The 22,897-nt window shown below is 39.6% G+C and overlaps 1 protein-coding gene across 9 annotated transcripts in view; it reads right to left on the bottom strand.

The window, feature by feature from the left end:
* The window catches only part of ADAMTSL3 (ADAMTS like 3), a 177,760-nt gene that overhangs the window by 397 nt on the left and 154,466 nt on the right, over positions 1–22,897 (bottom strand). For 7 of the 9 annotated variants that reach the window (XM_040077703.1, XM_040077702.1, XM_040077704.1 and 4 more), the window contains 8 exons: positions 13,252–13,434; positions 11,123–11,242; positions 10,146–10,358; positions 7,702–7,885; positions 5,381–5,585; positions 4,421–4,530; positions 3,648–3,862; positions 1,211–3,120 (listed from right to left, as the gene is read on the bottom strand). In XM_040077703.1, coding sequence (XP_039933637.1) covers positions 3,011–3,120; positions 3,648–3,862; positions 4,421–4,530; positions 5,381–5,585; positions 7,702–7,885; positions 10,146–10,358; positions 11,123–11,242; positions 13,252–13,434 — 1,340 coding nt within the window. In that variant the 3' untranslated portion in view covers positions 1,211–3,010. Of the gene's footprint in view, positions 1–1,210; positions 3,121–3,647; positions 3,863–4,420; positions 4,531–5,380; positions 5,586–7,701; positions 7,886–10,145; positions 10,359–11,122; positions 11,243–13,251; positions 13,435–22,897 lie in introns of those variants that run through there. The other 2 variants (XM_040077708.1, XR_005703077.2) reach the window with 2 other exon arrangements.

The following is a 22,897-nucleotide window of genomic DNA, read 5'->3' as shown; positions in this document are numbered from 1 at the left end:
GAAGGAGCCCAGATGCTTTTTTAAATTTTCACAGCTGTTTTTTGAGTTCTGAAGTCACTTCCCTCCCTTAAGTTATGGAAAGTCATTTGCTGCCACCTACCAGCACAGTACAAACGTTTTGAGAGGAAGGGGAGGGCATATTCAGATACATTTAACAGTTCCTCTGCAGATGTGTTTGAAGGCTTTTTTAGGGTGGAGGGGCATATTTCCTTTCATTTTGTCCTCAATGTTTTCCCTTAAGTTTAATAGTGAAAGAGAGAAGCCTTTATTACTTCACAATTGAAAAAGCCCCAACACACTGATTGTGCTTCCAGGAAAAGCATCAAATGATATTATAAACCTTCAGACACTATTCAATACCTGACGTCAACTTTTTCATAAGCAACAAATTACTGAAATGCAGACCAAATGAAGAGATGGCTGGAAAACGAATATTTTTCCAAAATAACAGCCGTTAAAAAAGCATTTTATGATGTCATGCTAAACCAAGATGTAAAAGCAGAAAAGCTATTAATGGATTCAGTTGCTATTCTGAGAGAGCTTTCTGTGCACTCTGCCATCCAGCAGCAGGCTCCATAGCACTGCTGTACAAAGCCTTTGCTTTTCTTGAAGATTGCACAAATGGAATTCAAAAGGAAAATAAAGCCTTTGCCAATATTTTTATCTAGGATAATGCTGAAACACCACCATTACATTGTTAGACATTAATTTTCTATTTAATAAAAAAAATGTTAAGGCTTTTCTTGTTCATACTATTTCTTAGACTGTTCACACATGGTAGGTGTTCTGAAACAGTTTCTTTTTCATGGAGGTATTGCCATCACTCACTAAATACAAAACATGGAGCTGTTCTGTCAGATCCAGATGATCTCTGCTTGGTGAAGGCCCAAAAAAGAAATGCAATTTTATTCCACCTTTTAAAGAACCCTAATTTTAGATTTCAGTGTATCAGAGCTGACATTTGGGTTTTGGCAAATTATCTTCCCACTTTTTCAGTCAGGTTACCTCTATGTTGTCTCTTAATAGCAGTGCAAAGCAGACTGCAGTGGAGTTGACAATATATCTGATAGACTGTTAAAAATAAGGAGTAATCTGAGGCTTTGAAAAAATACCAGAATTACAGACAAAGTAGGTTGAGAAAATAACAAAGAATGAAAGCACAGTTACCATGCAAATTACGGTAATAAACAATCTGAGGTTAATCACAGTGTTGAATAATCAAACTATACTTTATTTCAGAAATATCAAAACTACATTCAAGAAGCTAAAATCTTCAGTTACTGGAGAAGCAATAAAATAATCTACAGAGGAATGTCATGCCAATTGTAATCACAAACATTTACAGCACTGCTTCAGTACAGCATGCATACTTAGCCAAAGTTAACGCAACAAAAAATGCTATGTGTTAACATTTGAAAACTTTAAATATAAAGGGAAAACATGTATAAGAAATTTTGGTAATAAGAAAAAATATATGTCCAAAAATCTTTATTAAACACTGTACAAGAAAAAATATTGCACTTTTAAATCAGACAATAAATATCTACAAAAGTATCTTACAAATGTTTAATTTAAAAAAAACTGCTTAAACAATCAAGACCCATTGCTGATTAAAAAGGTAATGATCAGGAATATCCTCTCCTTGCAGTCAGCCTTGGACACAATAGTCCATCCTAAATGCTTTCTATACAGTAGTGCTACTCTAATTCTCAGTGATGCAAACCCTCTGTGCAGGACACTGTGTCTGAACTGCCCCCACAGCACTCCCAGCCCTCTGCCCATCACAGACGGAACACAAGAGCCAAGTCAAAGTAAGCATTCAGGCCTCCAGTATGAGCAGTAGTTTGGAAACTACAAAAGGATAAAACATCTATTTTCTGCCTCCTGTGGGGTCCTCTCTGCTTAAAGCCCTAGTCAGACAATCTGCAGTACGCAAGATAATTTACCCAGGTGAAATACCATGGTAAGAATTTATCAACTTGCAAATGACTCAGATGGTTAATGGTTGTGATGGAAAAATGCTCAAAATAGATTTCTTGCACTTGTCTATCTTCTATTAATTAATAATTCTTTCTTGGACATTTTTCCCCATTAATGGAGAAAAATGGAATGATTATTCTATTATTCAATAGACAGCTATTTTGGCAAGTTACTGGCTCCTCATTTGCCTTGATGTGCAAGAGAACAGTCCTCACAAGTGTTTGTTCACAGCTCTGACAAGGAAGCTTCATTTAATATCAGTACAAAAGCATAATCATACCAGAACTTCGATTGTACTTCAGAGACTGGAATTAGAATAGAAACAATTAAAAATGGCACCTCATTTATTCAAAAGAGATCTGTTGCTCCTTTGAAAATTGTACAAGGATCTATAGTTTCTTACTGCATGCACAGAAATACAAGCAGGAAAAATTCGATGTACTTCTGTGTATCCATGTGAGGGCTAGTATCCGTAAAACATATCCTGTGAGATCAACCCTTAAGCTCAAGCTGTTTACGAAAATGAAGCTGCTGCCAAAATTTTACAGCTATAAGCCACAGCTTCTATAAATTTAAAAATTGTGTTAAATATAATGAAAAAAAAAAACAAACCAAAATCCTGGGAGTCAATAGTTGCTGCATTTCAAAAATCTTTAGAAGTATTTTCATGACTCTTCCTCATAAGTTAAGGACAGTAACCACTGCAGCTTTTAGGTAATCTTTTGTCACTGATAAAATTATAAATTATGGCCTGCAAAATTTTACAGATGATATGCCATGATATTATCTTGCTAATCCAGACACGTTTAAAACACTAGAAGTTCCACTGCAAAGAATGAAAAATGAAAGCTCCCAGAAACAACACCTTATCCAGCACATCAATCCACAGTTCTGTGTTTTCATTAGCCCCATGTTGCCATTTAACTGTTACAACTAATGTCTCATTTACAAGAATATACTTCAAGCAGTTTAGTTTAATGAACCTCTTCTCATCTCTTCACTGCAGCATCATGAACTTGCCATAGAGGACTTACATTTCTTGACATGATTGGCAACATCTTTCTTTGTAGGTGTCTATTAAGCATAACTTTAGCTGCTTTACAAATGTACAGTAGTGAGTTGTATCCTTGCATTCGCCTTCTGAAAAATATATTTGAACGTTACAAGGCTTTATAATGAGCAAAAGGGAAATAGCAGAACAGCCATAGTAATTGTAAACAACTGATGGGTCCCTGCTAGGTTTGGAATTATTTTAGCGTGCCTTTCTGGCAGCAGTGGATTCAAAGCTAAACAAGGTCACAAGTGAGAGGTGTGATCTCACTGCATTCATTTACTCATTGTCTGTTTCAGAACACTACTCCATCTTAGAGGCATCAACAGCTCGCTCAGAGACTTTTGAGTCACAACTGGCACGGTCATGTAGGGAAGTTTGCAAAAAACTTCCTAAATATCCTGTTTCTAAAAGTGCTTTTGAGGCTTTAATATCAAACTGGCCTACTTAGAGAAAAGAAACTGCAGGATTACCAAGGGCTCCTTGGAGAGGATAGTTTTACCTTTGATGTACAATCAAATGCTTGTAGAATCAATAGTGTACAACTGTGAGTCACTTTCTAATATAACTGCTACAAACTATTACTATGCTCATATTTAAATAAACATTTACATACTGCCACAGGATGTGACATTGCAGTGTTGCCAGGTCACTGGTCTCTTCCTCCCTCTGCAGAACTGCTCAGCCGCGGGTTTGTTGCTCTGCCTGTGCACGCAGGACACTCGTCTGGACTGGAACCCACTCCCACAGCCAACACTGCAGGGCCTCCAGGGGCCTGTCCTCCAGTACACATCACACACCTCTGAAGAACAGTTCCTTCTGGCAGGAGGGCTGTGCAGGGAAATAAATGGCAGTTAAATGTTTGCTTTTGTACTAAACTCTTATTCACGCAACAATAGAACTGATCAGCCCCCACATCCCTGCTCACAGCATAGCCAAGCAGACCAGAATCCTCAAAATGGTCTCTGTTTTGAATTTCTCCAAAGATGGAGACCTCACAACTTCCTGAGTAATCTGTTCCATTTTTTTCTTATATTGAAGTTGAATTCCCTTTATTTAATTTTGCGCTCACTCATCGTGCCTTCTCACTCATGAGAAAACATGAGTTTATTTAAACCAGTTTCTTAACCCTGGAAGAGCAAAGGTATTTTATCTTTGAGAAAACTTAACTGACCCTGAAACACTGCATAGTGGATGCTGTGTGTTCTTCAGGCATAACCTCTCCTGGGCTCCTGAATTCATCCAGTGTCCACAAAGGGATGACTGTCTCTACCTCTTTTCCTTTGTTCAACACAAAAGAATTTTCCTACTTGTACTGCAGTGACAAATCCTGTACCTTCAATTTGATCATCTAAAGAATCTAATTTGTAACTTCTTCATGCAGTTTACCTTTTTCTTTCATCACAAGAAGAGTTTGGCACTGAAGATCCATTCTGAAGCCGACATAGAAACTGATGGTGCTGGGAACCTGCAGGGCGGCCTACACAGCGACCAGAACACTGAAAATTGAGAGAAAAGGGTGAGGGAAGAGAACAGCCAAGTTAGTAACAGCAGAATTAGGCTCCTAGGGAGTTACCCAGCTACACAGCCCAGCCATAATATTTTTGCATCTTGCCTTCTTCACCCATGTCACACCTCAGTTTGGATATGGTCTATGTATTTTGGGTTCTCTCTGCAATTTTGTCAGGACACTGACTTTCCTGTCTGTTCCTAAAGCTAAATCCGTTGTCTTCTCTCATCATGCCACACCCCTACTGCTACAGAATTCTTTTTGTAGCTCTGCCCATTACAAACTTGCCTTGCTAAACCTTTATTGGGAATGCAGCAATAACAATTCTAATTAGTTACTTTGCACATTGAAGAGTAAGTACAAACCATATCAAGATGAACACAAGTTTTCCCCATGAAGGAAGAAACAGAAAATATAGGAAAATGGATTTCTGTGCATTGAACAACTTCTTCAGGGTGCTGTTGAAGCACATTCATATATATTTTTGGGGGACTTCACAAGTACAGCTATGCAAACTGTGTACTAATACGACTGCAATAAAAGCAATAAACTCACTTGGAAAATGAAATACATCATAATGACTTAGAGCTTTAAAGCACACTGAAGCTAATAACTCTGGTTTCAGGTCATGTCTTCAAACAAAAAAAAAAAGTTGCCAAGAAAGCATAAAATGAAAAAAACAAGGTTTCTAATTGACTGGTCTGAAAGGTAATTACAGCCACAGTGCTCCTCCCTAGTGGAAGATGTTCAGCCACAAGAGGATATGTTCAGCCAGTGGCACAATGGCACCGTCCCACTTTTGTAACACAGGGAGATTCCAGACAAAGGCTGTTACTTGCCGGTGTTTTTGCCTGTGCTGGCCCCACTGGGCAGGCGTGCCCTGTGCAGGGTTTCCTCGCCACGGGCCGGTCCCGGTGTGTGCAGGCTCCTGGCAGCAGGGCCAGCGCGCTGCCGTTGGCTTTGGCTTGGTGACACCACAGCTGTCGATGGCGAAATCCACTGCCACAAGATGCAGAGCACTCAGACCACGGCCCAGCTGCCCACCTACAGGATGTACAGACACATTTATGGCAATCATTGCAGTCCTGCTGGTAGCTGGCAGAAATTATTTGCAAAGAAAATGCAATAGAACACGTCCTTGCAAATTTTAGATGTGAGAATAGTTAGAATCAGCTTCTTCTTCACTTGAGCAAGGTCTTCTAAAGATGGTTAACTGATGACAGCATATTTGCTATATGCTTGTTACCAGAATCAATTACTGGGTGAGCCCTACAGACCCTGCTGGATGTGGCATTCCGGGAGGAAAGAGAGTGTACTTTTCTATTACTTATAAAATGGATAGTAACAATTTAGTTGGTACTAAAGTGAGAGCTGCCATAACTCATCCAAATTTATTACATCGAGATCTCAGCAGATAACAGCTCAAGAAGATCATGTTTTTTATTGATTAGAAGTTACAAATATTTAGTCTGATTGGCAGCTAGGAACAGTACTGGGGAGACAGGTGGTAATACAATCAAGTTGACTTGCTCTTTGCATAAATCTAGGCTAGAAATATAAAATCGACTTTATGTGTACCACAACAGTGATAACAGGCAAAAAAGATCTATTTTCTTCAGCAATTATTTCATTGCTTACTCTCAAACAGTTTATATCCATTCAAGGAAGATTAATCTTTTACAGTCTGCACCCTTGTCTTTTTCTCCCTTTTAAAGCTGAAATACTTTTGCAAACATTTGGTGCAGCGCATGCACAGAAAGCACAAGTTAAGTAGATACTCAAGCCCTTATATTTGCTTAACTGTACCTCTCCACTGTGACAGAGAGAAGTGATTAAACACAAGCAAAATGCTTTGAATAACTAAGGTCCCGTGCCACTGACTATACATCTAAAGCCTTTATAATTCTATGGATGCTTTCTGAAGAGCTGCCTTGAGATGAGAAGATTGTGCAGAAATCAGTAAGAGGGAAAATGGGAAGGGAAGTCTGGAATTTTGCACTTCCCTCCTAGGTCAGTAATCACAGTTAAGGACAGAGGTTAGAGGCACCAAGAAACAGACACAGGGCTGTTTTCCAGGCATCTGGGATGCTCTTCTTGTATGGAAAGCGTGGAATATTTCATAAAAGAAAACCAATTTATATGTTAGCATACACATATGGCTCAAGGTAGAGTTAATTATGTTAGTATACACACATTTGCCTTACATCGGTGATTACATAAAGCCAAATTAAAAGCAGAACAAATCTAAGCATATAAAAAGACAATTCAGTTCCCATTCTCTTTAGCCACATGAAATAACCTATTTGTTTATGTTGTGAATACTCCAGGGCCAGCAATAATCAGATTATTTAGTCATGCCCTGCAATCCACTGAAAGGCATGACCTTGCTCAGGGGAGCCCCAGGACCTCTTGCACCCTCCTGTCATCTGTTCCAAATGATGGAACTTAAAAGGGAAAACAGCAACTGAAGCTGTGTTTCAAACTATTAGTTTGATTTCAGTATTTTTCTACTGGCAGAATGTTAGCTTTCTCTGGGCTGACTGGAGTTCAGTATCACAATTTAAAATAATCTGGCTTTTGGCTGTTAATAATGAAATATAAACAACTTCTCCTGATAAATATCTGTTGCTACGTTTTCTCCATTTAGAACAGAATTTAGAACATACTGGCAAGATACACTCTCACAATGTCAGCTAAGGTCCTAACACTTCCCTGCCAACATTTTCCAGTAAGGGACAACTCCAAAGTGTGTGTATCCCTCACAGATTATTGCTGATAGTGATGGCCAGTTCTTTAAAGGAACAAAAATTGATTTGAGGATCCTGTGGGGTTCCCTGTTGAAAACCTAGAGAAACACCCTGCCGAGCTGGAAGGCTCAGTGCAACTCAAATAGCCTAGAGGTATAGTTTTGGCCTTTGGAATCAGATGTTGTGATACACTTGTCTGTGATATAAATTTTTTCAGGCCCATGATCCCCAGCTGATCCAGTGAGAATATCCTTGCTTGTGATCCATTTCCACATCTCTCATGCTTTAAGGTTCATGATTAAATAAACCCCACATTCCACACTCAGAGCATAAACACAGAAACAATTCCAGGAGGCGGTGAGTGCATTTTAATACTCAAAGAGCACATGGAAATAGAGCAGAAGGGAGTTTACCTGGGAGGGCAGTCCTCTCTGTTGCAGGGCTGGTAAACAATCGCTGGCTTTTGCAGCTCTCTGCATTGTGACTCATTTACTTTCTGTTTCTCTGTGTTGGTGCACTGTAGGCTCCTGGAGCGGGTTCCTGAATGCCCACAGGTGGCCGAGCAAGGACTCCACTCAGCATATTCCCAGGTGTAATCTAAGAAATGCAATTGGAAGCAGTGTGAGAGAGGCACTGTACATTGGAACTCTGTCACATTTTGACTGATTTGGCAGCCTGCTTTGTAGGCTGGATGGACACCACACCCTCTGTAGAAAAGCAAATATTTCAGCACTGTGAAAAGGGACCATGAGCCAAAGTAGAATTTAGTTCTGCTCAGCTCCCCCTCAAGTTCAGCCCTTACCTATGAGCACGAAGCCCTCTAGAAGGAAAATGAGATCAGTACATGAAGGGCAGACCTGGCTCACAGTAGGAACTGATGAGCTTCCTTTAAAACTTTCATAACATTTTTATACAAAGAGCATTAAAAAGAGGAAATTGTAAATCAGGCTCTCTAGGTTTCCTGCTGTTCTACAGCAAATTCGTCCTGAAGAAAACTCATCTTATTCCAGACACCTCTCATAATTTCAGGATTTAACAAAATCCTGTCCTAAACTACAGAGAAGTGTTTAATGTAAAAATAATTTGCCACTGAGGCATCTGGCAAGATGAAAAAGGTATTTGTTTTAAAGAGCGTTTTATATTAAAAACCGATCACCTCTAACAATTACTACCTTTATATTTAGTCAAAATTCCACACTTACCCCTTCCTCCACAATTTTTTTTGACACTTGGTAAAAGATGAAGTACTATGCAATGTTGACAGATTTTTATGTGATCACAGAAGGAGTCAGGTTTTTCTATAATAACCAAGAATAATTGATAGCTACCAGCTGTGTCCACAGACTCACTCTTGCAGCACATAATGAATTCTTTAACTTATTGTTTTTCAATGTTTCCTTATTACTTCTGGATTTCTTAAAATAATACAAAAGGGCCTTTTTCAAAGTAGAAATAGTTAAATTTACTGACTGCAGCTATGATGGAGAGACTGTATTGTTTGTTTAACTAGGATGACACTGCTCAGAAGTGCCCTCAAAATGCCTACTGTGCAAAAACCACCAGGGGAGGTTTTATAGGCTCACAAGTACATGGGTATGGTAGTGATGAAACATTTACTCAAGTGTCAATCACAGTCAAAGCTCAGAACTAGAAAGTGGAATCACCCCAAAATACTGCCCAACCTGACTGGAAAGGGGATTGGGCAACCAAAAGGCAGTCCAGTTGGAGACTGCAGGTGGGCAGTTCCGTAGCTGGCAGAAAGTCTGACTGTAATGAGGTCTTCATTAGGATCTAGGGCTGGACCTAGTTTTTGAAAAATTCTATTAGGGTGTTTTCTGATTTACATCTGATTTTTAAAAGTAAATGCTTTTATCATAGGTGTATCTCAGTAGGATTCCTTTGCAAATGTAACTTCCCTCATAACCTCAGGCACCCCAGAACTCTCTTCACCCATGAACCGTCACCAAGAACATCCTCCTAAAAGAGCACAGGGGATCTGATCCTACTGCTTAAGTCCCTTGCAGATCAGTCATAAGCCAAATCAAACTGATAGGGGAAGAGATAAAACATACAGAAAAGCTTACAGTGCCAACAGATGCTTGCTTTTAAATCTGAGTTCCTAATTATAATTGGGTTTTTAAAAAGAGAATATAGTTATTTTCTAAACCCTTAAAATGTTTAAAACTTGACAAAATGTTTGCAGATACCACTGATTGTCCTGCTGGTGCATACGCGGGGTTCTTTTAAAATTCATCAATTTTGAAATTCAGTTGCACATTTTATAACCTGCTGATAGAAATGTGGTTTTGTGCAAGTGCATTATGCTGGAGAAACTTACAAGACATTCTCAAGACTTTCACATGGAAATCTGTGAGTGTGCAGTGATGTCATTAAGGGTGTCTGCAGTAAGATCACTACCATACCAATTGTGATGATGCTGGAATATGACAATTGCATTAAAATTATTTTTATTTTAATGAAGATATTTCCAAAGAGGACCTCAAAGTCAGTTTTGTTTAAGTTTGGTGGGCTACCATGGAGAAGGCAAAATTGACAAAACCTGTCTGATTCAAAACTATTTAAGCAGAAAGACACATTCGCCCAGCTCCTCAGATACACAGGCAAGCAATAAGAACCCCCACAAGATATTCGGATACACATTAATTACCATATCCATCTCTGAGTATGGCATTGTCTGTTGACCCAAATAAGACCATTCCCATATATATGTGAAGCTAAGCACGTATTTCTGAATTACTTTCAACACAGAAAAGAAGGTTAGTTATTAGGAAAGCCTTTACAGAGCAAAAGGAGATATTTTAAAATTCAAGAATTTGTCATATAGTTTTCAACAAACCTTCCTTCTTGACATTTACCCAAACTGACATTAGTCTTGCACTAGCTGAAGTCCGACATTGGAATTGTCCAGCAAATTGACCAGAGCTGGTGTTCACCTCTAGGATACGACCCCCAACCAGGGTTCGGTATTCCAAGGTCTTAACTTCCTCAACTGGACTATCACCAAAGAGCCACTGGACTGTATTTCTGTGACTGGGCAGCACTGGGCAACCTAAAAATCAACAGCATGTTAGCAGGTTTTTCTCAACGCATTGAAACGTTTGTGAACAAGTATTTACGAGTGTGTGATTTTCTACAAAAAGGACATTACAATTCTAAATAAAAACAAGAATATGCATAAATCCACTGAAGTCCAAGCTATGGCCCAAAATCCTGACTGCCCCATGACGGGTATGAGCTCTGTAAGCTGATATGTACTTACCACACTTCTTCATCATTTCCTTTTCAGTAAGTTCTTATAAACTTAGCTTCCACAGGAACGAAGTGGAAGGGGGGGAACAATGATTTCAATGGAATGAAGATTTCATCCCAGACTCTACAATATGCAAATAGATCTGTAATTAAAGACCTTCTATCTGTTTGGGAAACGCATTAAATAAAATCGCTGCATTTTCACTCCACAGGTGACTGGCAGGGATGGAAACAAAGGTGGGAAAAAACACAGTCATAGAGCTCAGATGAATCCCTTCCATTTTTTACATGAAGCTCAAAGAGCAATAACATGGCTTTAGTGTCAGGGTGATTCACCTCACAATGTCTTAAGGAAAGCTATTTTTTGAAAAGCTAGATAAAAAAATATGATTGTGTATCTTAATCTAAGGCCTCCTCACTGGTAATTGAGAGCTGAGCTAGAGTTAAGAAATCCAGGTGGTCACCGAACCTGGACTCTTGGGAATTGCACTCTTTCCATGGGGCTCCCTCTATTTTAATACAATAAATAAAATAATTAATGAAAAAGTAGAAAAGGTAACACACCTATTCTTAGTGGATCGCCAGGTACCACACTGACATTTGTACCAATCCCAGATGCCATCAGGACACGCTTTTTTCTGTTTCCCTTCAATAGACGAGTGTTATTCTCTGTAAGTCTTTGTTCTGCAACACAGTGCATAAGACCTCTTTTGAGCAAGAACTAAATCAAGATGCCAAAAAACATTTCATATCAAGATATCCAGCATGCTAGGTATGAAGCAGAAAGATAATAGCAGTTTGGAATTCTTTAGGAACAATTTCATTTATGCAGTTAAATTATCTGTCTAAGAAAAAAACTATATGTGTACAGGGAAACAGAAATTCTTTATGTTTATGCAAGTTTCTGAATTAATAAATCAATAAATTTATTGAATTTGTTAGAAAAATAAGCCTAAAATAAGTGTAAAAATAAGATTTACAGGATGCATTTCCTTGTTTTTCATGACAATGTTATTTATTATTTCATTGCATGCAGAAATTGTAAGAAAAAGAATTCTCTCAGTGGAATCTGGCCAATTCCTCTGTTCCATTAAAAGGAATTATGACAAAGTGCTATAATGGAAAAAAGAAGAACATCTTTTAAACTCTAATTATGCATAATGAATGCAGAGTCAAATGCCCATCACTATAGCAACTCCTTTTTATCATATGCTGGCAGAATAACTGCCAAAAATGCGGGCAATCTGTCAGCAACACACAGCTCTTGCCACTTAGTCAACATTTCTGTTTTAATGAATGTACATAACATCTATGGCTCTCCTTCCAGGAGGGTTTAAATCTTTTGCTATATTCTAACTTCTCTGGGTCATTTTACGTTGTCTCAACATTTTTCCTCAGTGTGCAATTTTTGTACAAAGCCTCCTGCCTGTCTGTAAACACCAGGACAAAAAAGTCTCCACAAAACCACAGTGAGGCCAGTTCCACAGGCATAAGGCTGGTTGCCTTGTCAGCCCTTAGGGAATTTTATTGGAAAGGCTGCACAGACTTTGTGCTACTGCTGGACTGGCCCTGATCAGGCTGCAAGTCCTGCAGCCAGGCCAAAAATGTGATGGGATATTTCAGACAACACTGAGCCAGTGCAATCTTCAAGTCCTGACAGTAGAAGTCCTCCTATTTCACTGCAGTCTTGCACAGCCAAAAACTTGGAGAATTTGGCCTTCTCCTATCCACTCCAGATTTAGTTAAGCCAATGTCACATGACCAGGAATAGAAACAAAATTTAGACTCTTGTGAGCAATCTTCCAGTCACGTCATTATAATCATATTCCTTTCTGGAACATCCGAAGTTTTGACGTACTCCAGGAAAACTGAAACCAGGAAGGCAGCTTCAGTCTACACTCATCCTCACACAGAGGCTCCTGTTATGTCTTTAGAACATCCTCCTTGTCCAACAGACCCAAACATCCACAGCCTGCCCGAGGTGTGTGCCCAAGAAAGGGATCTTTGTGGCAGGACTGGTCACAAGGAGCTGTGCTGCACTTTGCACAGCAAAGAGGTGAGACAGCTCATCTCTGGAGACAAATGATCCATTGACTGCAGTGATTTGCAAGGCATGATTGCATTATACACAATTACGTTATTAATCTCCTTAAGACAGAGGTATCTACATGGAGCTTTTTCTTTACATTTTCTATTCTGAGAGTTCAGAGATCATAACCAGATTTTTTTTTTCTTTTCCACTACTCTACATTTTATTGGCATCTATAATAATAATTTTAAAAAACAAACAAAGAAACAAACAAAAAACAAACAGCCTTTGCTCCCATTTTCCTGTGTTTCCCTGAAGATTTTCTGGATACTCAAGCCTGCCCTGTGTCTCTAGTTAGAAGCACTGGGCCCACTGTGACAGTGAATTTGGTTCCTAATGTGTCAGGGGTTTTAAGGGCTGATTATTTGTAGCCTGGGAGCAAGAAGATGGAAGAACCTTGAACCTTGAAGTCACAAGTCACCTGTACCCAGATCCACCTTAAAGGAAACACAAAATAGGGAACAGATCAAGGGAGTCTGGTGCAATCAAAAATTTGAGATTTTTAATGAAGTGTTAAATATGCCCCCAGCTATTTTATGGTTAAACTTTGATTATAAATTGGCTGACTTTTGTTATCAGTGAGGAATTCTCATTTAGCACTTACCAGTTACATGGAGAACAGATGCAGCCTCAGCTTTTCCAAGAGCATTGGTTGCTCTGCAAGTGTATGTTCCTGCATCTCCGTAGGAAACATTCCTCAGAAATAAAGAGCCATTCGAAACCAAGAAGGAATTGACTTGTAAAACATCCTTCTTCTTCAACCATGTTACATTTGGTTTGGGAACACCTTTAAAATCAAAATAATTAAAATATTTATTGTGGGAGATAAGCCATAGGGGTTGTATTACTAACTGCTACCGTAGCATGAAAGAATCCTGAGTTCCTTTGTAATTCCACAGAGTGTGAAAACCTGAGTAATAACATTGCAGTAAAGCAAGCAGTTTTCACACTCACAAGAAAATCTCTCAGTTATGAGCCCTGTAAATAGTTCAGCATCCCACTAAGAATAAAGATCAAAGGTTAGGAACTGCAAGCCCAGGTCAAAGGCAGGTTTACAGACTGCTACCAGTCCTACAAAAGCAATGTGCTCACGTATGTCACTGAAAGATGTGACACGACTAAACCCAACCAGGAAAAGCTAATGGAAAGACCTGCACAGTACCTTTTCATTTAACCTGCCTCCCACAAGGAAGGAAGGAAGGAAAGGAGGAAGAAAGATTAATTTTTTTATCAAAAATTAGGAAAAAAATATTGGGGCAACAATATTTGGAGAAAAAAAATAGATTAGAAAATACATGTGGCCAATTTATGCCAAAAAACACTTGTGACAACTTCTCCAAGTTGCAGATGTGATCTGTACAGCTTGTAATGACAGAGGGGGAAGGGAAGGGAACAGAAAGAGCCATTAATAATGAAAAGGGGTGTTCTCTTGTTAAGGAATCTCAGTTACTGTTGTGCAGAAGTCAAAGGTCCATCATCATTCCTGCTATAGCGCTTGAACTCTGAGAGTCTCAGCTCTTGCAGACAACTTGTCATTTTCAATTTTAATCAATAAATTACTTTGAACACTTATTTTTAATGAAATTATTTTTCCACTGGCACACTACCAGTGGGAAGATTTCAACTGTTTCATTTTCCTCAAACATTTGCCTTTAAAAAGAAATTTTGCAAGTCGGCAAATCAGACACCTCTGATTGAGCTGCTGCAGCAGAAATGCTCTTTCCAAGTTCCAAAATCCTGGGGCAGTCACTGGGTAAGTTGGCATATGTGGCACATTGAGCAGCCACAGACGTGCACAAAGGTGCAGGGATGAAAAAAGTCTTTCACCTGCACCCTTTGTTTCACCAAATAAATTGGTCAGTGCTCACTGAAGACTCCTCAAGCAGGTTCTGCTACAGGAGCCGACCCGAATGTGGGACATTTGGAAGCTCCAGCCATTCTGAATGCTAATTCAGGCTCCTCTCCTCACAGATCATTGTGCAGTATTACTTTACAGATGATGTCTTCATGATGTGGAATGGCCTTTAGGAACAACTTTAACATTTCAATCACTGGCTTAGCACTTCCAATGCACACCTCAAGTTTTTCCTTTGCTGTAATAGGAACCAGACATAGTTTTTGGAACCTGCAATTTCACTGAAGGAAAAAGCTCCCCCCGCCATTTTGTCTAGAAAGGCAGTAAAGAGAAACACTCTCTGCATAATCAGATTTTATTCTAGACATTTTAGCAGCTGTTCTATGCTTTTATATTCATGCAGAATGGTGTTTTACTGAATAAAGCTGCATAAAACAAGATCTGCCCAGTGCACAGCAGTCCAAAAAACTAGGTTGTTTTTCAAGTTTCTAGAAGAACCTTTATGCCACTTTGAAAAATCCATCTGGAATTAGGATGAGGTCTTGGTTTAAGGGTCTTTTTTCCATTTTACCCAAGCTTCTGGCTAAAGTGTATAATTTTCAGATATTTTTCCTTTACAGTGTACTTTCCACAGCCATTCAGACTTATACACTTACTCTGCAGATGGGCTGAGGAGGTGGTGTGAGGATCTGAGCTGTTTTACTCTAAGACCTAGAGATATGCAGCCAGACTACCCTCACTGGCACCAAAACACAGCAGGCCAATCAGAGGCAAAAAGAAGCCAGAAGCAGCACAGCTGAGATGGGGCTGAAGTAAAAAGTTTTAAAGTCAAATTCCACAAAACACAAAAACGTTTGGAATGGTTCAAATTTAAACTTTTAACCTGAGCCTCTATCAAACATCAGCCCAATATCACCTCATGACAGTCCTCCCTCTGCTCTCATGACAGCATTTAGAAATGTAGCTCATTCCCAGGATTTAACTAAAGTCAAATATTTTTCTTCCAAAGGGTTTATATCCTAGAGCTATCCCAGAAAAATTGCCATGCCTATTCTTCTACGTGTGCCTCTTTCAGAGACATGTAGAACCTTTTAAAATGTGAACTGGAGTTCAGTTTGCAGAAGACATCTGCAGAATAGCTTTGCCACTCATTTTAAGTTCAAAACTGGGTATCTGTCACACACCTTAAACTCAAGTTATAGCAAATGATTCCTCTTTCTTTCTCCAAAGAGCTGTATTTGTTTCTCTTTAGGGAAAACAAGTGAGTAATACCACACACACAAGTAAATCAGGCCATTACTCAAGCGAATAATGTGAGCACACAAACATAAATTGTAGGTCTGAGGAGAAGTGCAGACAGAGCCCTGCATCACAGGCCAGCAGCCAGTCCAGCTGTCATGCACCAGGAATCCACCCAAGCCACCCTAGGGGTGCTGGCAGCAAGAGATAAAGAGTGTGTGAGGGGGAATCCACGGAAAACAAGCAGTTAAACAGATCACACTAAAACCACCACCAGTGCTTTACACACGGGCATTGCACACTGCTGCTTTCCAGCAGCTGATGGTCCTGGATTCGCTCAGGATGAACCCATCAAGGGAGCTGCTTGAGCTCAAAACAGCAGTGGGAATAACCACAACACTCCTGCGCAGCATTTTACCCCAGACTATCAAGGAGTAAGATTTTTATCTAGGGGTTAATTATTATTATGTGAACTGTGTGCTGAGCAACTCTGAGTTGGCCTCTTCACAACCATTTTGAGGACCCTTCAAGATTTTGCACTTCACAGTTCCATTTCTTTTCCCAGCCTTTGTATTACATGGAAACCAATTCACTACCTGAGAGTGAGACTGGGAAATATTGGACTAGGTGCTTAAGAACAACTGGTATTTGTAATCAAGCTCCTTCTCTGACCCCTTCACTGGCCTTTGGTTAGGTTGCTGTTAACAGTATTAAGGCAAATGCTCAGACTGAGTCCTAAACTAAGGGGAAAAAAAAAAAAAAAAAAGAAAGAAAAAATATATTGCTTTAGAGACAAATTCAGGGACCTATTACAGACAGAGTAGAACATGAAGAGAGGAGAAGAAAGGAGGACTCTGCACGCTCTTCAGCCAGGACACAGCTCTATGCCAGAAATCAGGGGCCTCTAACCCTGCCTTTTCAGGGGAACCCAAAACTGGAGGGCAAAAATGTGATATAAAGCTTTCAGAGTTGGGTATCCAGAGAGACACAGTAGAGAAATCACTCAGAAAAAAAAGGATGATTACTCCTAACGACACCCTAGAAACAGATTAAAGAAAAAAACTGGAGAAAAAGACATCCCCGTAGTCCAGTTCCTTCACATTCTTGGGCAAAGCAGCATATGCATTTCAAGCTCTTTGGACAGCTTCAATTTATCTGCATGTTCATATGGTCAGTGAAAAATCCTTGAGACAGAGTTCTTGTTTATATTTTCATTTCTGGAATTCCTATCAGGAAAAACTCTTACTGTTAGAGGACTCTTAGAAAAACTAGCTTAAGGCACGCATTTACTTTTTTTGCTTAGGAGTACCTTGCATAAAACTCCATCTCATAACCCATCACAACCCCAGCATGCAGTCAGCATTAGCACAGTTCATGTGCAAAACCTTCCACTGTGCAGATTTTCAGCGCTTCTTCTTTAGAAATTAGACTATATTTTCTGCTCCTGAGATAAGATTTCCCTTCCCTACTGGTATGCAGCACACTCAGTGCACACTGAGCTGAGTCTCATCTAGGAGCTCACGGGAGAGAGCAGGCAAAGTACACAATTCCCACGTTCCTCTTGTGACAAGGCTCTCCCAGTTGCACTGTGAAAAGCACAAGTTTTCCTACACAGAAGCTGCAGGACAGAGTTCAAGCATACCATCAAAACCAAGAAAAAGTTCAAATTTTTTTCCTAGGCAAGTAGTTAAGGCCTAAAATCTCTGTTTCACCCTTTAGAACTCATGTAAACAAAAGAGTTTTATGCAGTTTTCTCATTCAAATAGAAAAGAAACTGAGCAAAAGTAAGCCAAAACCAAGTTCTTGCTTTCATTTTTCTTTTTTTTTTTTTTTTTCCTTCCCTTAAAGGAGCTAAAATTACTCTTAAGCTTTGGGACATATTTGTAGGACTTCATGGAGGATTTTGTCCTGTGCACAAGGTTGAATTTTACTGCAGATGCTTGACTCTCACTCACTTAAAGGTTGATCTATACAGGGACTTTAAATGAACAAAAATAACTTTCACACTGCCTTCAGGAGCTTTTTTTCATTACAGAATTGTGGCAAGAACACTTACAAGCTGAATAATTCCTGGTTTGATCCCCAGACAGTACAAAAAGGGCCAGGAGGAAGAGGGAAGAGATGGCTTGTAGCCCCCTTTGTTTCCTTCCTGCCCCATCTCCACTCAGTTGCAGCTGAGGATGGTCCCAAAGACTCAAATCCCCCAAACTGCCAAAGGCTCAGAATCCTCGAGTTCAGTAAAGATCCTGGGGATTCAAATGGGAGCTCTATCACTGGATCCAGAGAGCAGCGGGATCAAACAATTATATCCTACAGCTCCAAGTCAGGAAATCCCTTAGGCAGGAGACTAAATCCATTCCTATCAGGGAACACAATTAAACACATGCTTAACATTCAGGATGGTTGTAATTGTCCTTCATGAACAAAGATGCATTCCTGAACTCAGGCCTTCTTAGTCTTAGAAAAACCTTGAAAACGCAAATCTTACTCTTGCAACGGATCTAAATCCTCTTAAAAAGTTCTTCTATAGACCTAAGTGGCTATAAAACTTTAAAATTAGTTTAATCTATTTTTCTGACCTCAAACACAGGTTATTTTCCACTAGCACTGGAGCAGCTCTACAATACTCAATGTTCCATGAAAAAAGTCATTTTCCACCATGAGTGGCCCTGGGACAGCAAATGTATTGGAAAAAAACTCTAGCTCCAGATGGGACTGCAAAACACGTGTTTAAAAAAAGAGAAAAAAAGGAATCTGCACTATAGGGTGCCCTTAAAATATTCAGTGTTCAAAAACAAATTTCCTCCAACCTTGAAAGCCCTGTGAAATATTACACACCATAAAAACCTTGGCCTACTAACTACTTGCTCTAAAACACTGGATACGTCTTCAGAAATTTTTCCCCCAGCTACGTAGAATCTCATAAAGTATTCTGAGTTTCCCATTCAAGAGCGAGGCAGAACTGTGCTGGCACAAAGTACATTTTTCTGCACTTCACTAGAACTTTACCTTATTTCAAAGGCTAAATTTGTATGTCAGCTTTCAGAGGAAACAATTCTGGTCAACTGTACACACACAACGAATGTCATCTGATTATCATTCACCCTACAGCCACGAACACCTCCAGTGCACTGAGCATAACCTACAAAGCAATTGCTTCCACTGCTACACCCTCGTATTTTCTCCAGCAGAATTCTCACACTGCCTTTATATTCATCTGAATTATGCTTGGACAATCAACTTCTAGTGAACCCTTAAAAGCCTAAACCTGCTGCTACTGAAATTACCCACATGAATCTTGCCAGCTTCACCAGGAATAACAGCCCTGAGCAGAGGAGCAGCAGCGTGAGACATTCTGGCACTCGGTGAGATCCCCCAGCTGCCCTCTGACACTGCCCCTTCTCTGGCAATCTTTCAAAGCCTTACCTCTCCTGCTTCCTACCATCCACGCTGCAGCCCCTCTTCCTAGGTGGTAGCAGCATCTGGCAGGATTTAGGTATTCCTACCAACATCTGGCCACCTCCTTAGACAGGTTCCCAGAGCAAGGTTCCCTTCCCACCCCACTCCTGCTACAGCTCTGTCAGGTTCTGTTTAGCTCTCTGGCTGTCAAAGAGAACTCGATCTTTTTTCCAGCTGTAGAAGTTTAAGGTTAATATTTTTCAAAATCAGGCATTTAAAATAAGGCAACTATATTTAGCAACTAATGACTGCTAGAGTGAATTCTGCAGTCGACCCCCACCAAGGGCTCGGTTGGTGCGCATTGGGGCACTTCCACAATTCTGCACTGTTAGCAGAGACTGCTTTACCCAGCTGGTGTAATTATACTTTCACTTTACTGAGTAACAGTGCTGCATCACCAGGGACCACACTTTACCATCAGGCATTTGTCACCAGAAACTAGATACATACACATGGACTTCAAAAATATAATTTTATCAGAAATCAAAGCACTATACAAGAATTGCTATCCTTAAACCTGAAGTGCACTTAACTCTTTACTTTCTGTTAAGCAACAGGCCCCTGGGGATGTGTAGGAACAGTGCAAAAATCATGGCACTTATTGAATAACCCTTCCTCAACACACCTTCCCACCTTCCAGGACTAGCAGTAGCCTTTAGATCATGCCTGTTTCCTCTACTGCTCTTCTCTCTACCTCTTCTAGCTCTACTATATCATTTTTGAGATGAGATCAAGTTGCCAACAGGATTCACCACAGCTTTAAAGAATGGGCAATTTATATTTTCTATTATTTCATCCATTCCTCTGCCATTACTTTTGATTTGGACAGCACCCAGCAAGCGTGCTGGATTTCCATGGAGCTGAGAACCATTACTGCACAGACCTTCCTCTGCCTGTCAGTCCTTCAGGGACAGCCCCATGCATCTGTCTGCCTTCAAGGTTGTTTGTTCTATATGTCCATTTATTCTGCAAATATCAACTTTGAACAGCCTTTGAACTCATCCAGCTTTTAAATGCTACTCGTGTGATCATCCTACTGCAACTCTTCACAGAGTTAGCCTCTATAAATCTTCACAGTTTTAGGAAACTAACTGATCGCATTCCTTTTGAGAACTTTTATAAAAATTTTGAGCATCGCAAATCCCAGAAAGGCCTTTGGGGCACCCTATTCTCTCTTCACTGTAAATTTAACCATTTTTTCCTCTCAGTCATTTAAGCAGGTGCTACCACTGAGGCAACGTCTTCCTTTACAAAATTAGAATTTATTAAACTTTGTTTAGGCATCTTCTCAACAGCTTATTGCAAACTGAAGTAGGAAGTATTTGAATTTTACCTTCCTCTAACACAATCCATCTTAAACACTTCCTGAACCAGGAATTTAAAGGAAATTTCTTTTCAAATTAGCAAAGATGTGAGAGGGAAAAAAAACCAAAACAGTTTTGTAACAACCCCAATGTATGGATTTTCCCCCACCTCCCTGAGGCTCTATCTGCCTCAGAAAGTAGTGGCAGGCCTCAGGAATGTGTTTCTATAGAGAGCTGGTAGGCACCAATGTCCCAAAAGACAGGAGTGTGTGTTTGGGTGAGGGCTGCCCTGCGGTCAGGGTTCCTGGACCCTGAGCCACACTGCCCATTCGTATTGACAGAGTATCAGGGATAGTCCCCAGGCACACCCCTCAGACTAGTTATACCCAAAGGGATTCCGTTTTCAGGTTCCCAGACTGTTACAAGATACAAAGCAAAGCACAATTAAGCTTTTGAACATCTTTCAGTCCTTCCTTCTTAAGCCTGATCCAAATAAAAATTCTAATGAAGATATGCTTACTGTAAAAAGCATAAGAGCAAAAGATTTCCTTTTATTATACAAATTATAAATACTGTCATTCCTTCCTCATAAAAGAAATATGTACATACTCCTTCAGATTTTTAAATCTATTATTAATATCCTTGAGAACATACAAAAAAACCTAAAAAAAAATGAAGAGCCAAAATTCTATGTATTAAACTTCTGTATTTCTTCACTTGTCTTCTAAAGGGGTTAAGCATAGAAGACAAAGAACAGCATCACAGTTACATTTGGAATAGTGTGGGTAAATGAAGCAACAGATGGAAAATCAAAATCTTGATTTTTCTGGACCTTTTTCAAGTTCCAAGTCTGACAGCAAGTACTTGGTCCACCTTTGTGAAAATTCTGTGCAAAAAGATACAACAGGCTTTGTATTTCTCACAACTTTTTATCAGTATGTTATTATTAGAGGGCCAGAATGTACTCATAGGAATGCAGAATTTGGATGAAGGTGCAGATTCTACTTTTCAAGGCCTGTGTGCCAAGGTATTTCAGAGCTGCAAAGAGAAGTGTAAACAATCTCAGCTCAGTGTGTGTCACTTCTCTGCTCCCACCAGCAAGGGGCAGACAACGCACATTTTATTCCTATTTCCACTTCTCCCCCCTCTATTCTACTTCAGCTTCGAACTTTCAAAGTTTTTAAGATAAATGGAGTCTGACAGTTTTAGTTTATTTTAGCAATAATCACAAGACTTTTTTTCTGCAAATACAATAAATGTTATCCAAGAGCAATTCGGAGCAATCAGTATTGATATTTGTACCATGTGTGTTGATTGAAAAGCTCTTGGCTGTAAGAGTGGAATATGAATCTATCCAGAATGTATTAATATCTTCTAACGTATGCTCATGTGGGAGCTATAAAAGTGAGTTTATTATAATTAGTGGAAAAATAGTCTCGTTATAAACTAAAAAGAGAAAGGGAAGAGATACCATCAGCTTGTACAGTTTAGCTAACTTTTCTTATTCTGTTCTTTGATGCCCTTCTGTTTACTAGGGTACACTGGTCTTCAGCAATTAAAAGGGCTTTTTTCAATCTCAATATGTTTTTTGGAGTGTGAGAGAAAGGCTTTGAAAAGGATAAAGGAACCAAATCAGCAACAATGAAAAAGAAGAAAAACATGCATCCAAAAGGCCAACACTGCACAAAATATTAAACTTTACATCTTCAACAGGTCAATTTCTTTGCAGAAGAAACTATGGATTGAACAACTCTAAAAACATCTTTTAGGTTATTTATTCTACAGAAAAAAAAAAACCCTCAGAGGTCACTGCAGCCAAGGAATTTAAAAGCAATTTAAGAATTCTAATACTGACATAGCACTAATAATCTTCACGCACATGGACACTTTATTCATTAGATGGTTCTTCTTGTGGAGAACTATTTTGGGGGCTAGCAGGAGTCCCAGAGACCAGATGTGACACCAGTGAGAAATCTGCATGAGTAATGTCTGTGTAGAAGGATCCTGAATAAGCTCCCGGCAGAACATGGAGAATGCAAAGACTTCTCCAGCGATGTTTCACCCAGTGAAACTCACAGGACAAACACATCCTCTGCAGAGCAGTCAGGAGCAAGGGCAGTGAGGAAGAGGTGCTGCAGATCCAGCCAAAGTCTCCCTGACTCCACAAGAAGGGCTTCTCTTATCATTACTTTTGCAGGTGTGATCATTCAGATCATGTTTTATCAGCATTCACAATGAAGTTCTCATCCTCCTACACTGCAAATGGACATATTTTTGGGTCCCACCTAACTGACAGAAGTATCAGCATAAGGTGCTATTAAATTCAATCTTCTGAAGTCAGAGGTTTATTACTTTCCATTAAGGAAAGAAGAACAGGAAAACTCTGCTTACAT

The sequence above is a fragment of the Hirundo rustica genome, chromosome 13, assembly GCF_015227805.2.
Source record: "Hirundo rustica isolate bHirRus1 chromosome 13, bHirRus1.pri.v3, whole genome shotgun sequence".
Classification (NCBI taxonomy): Eukaryota; Metazoa; Chordata; class Aves; order Passeriformes; family Hirundinidae; genus Hirundo; species Hirundo rustica.
Note: the sequence above shows the minus strand (reverse complement) of the source record. Positions and strands in the feature narration are given on the sequence as shown.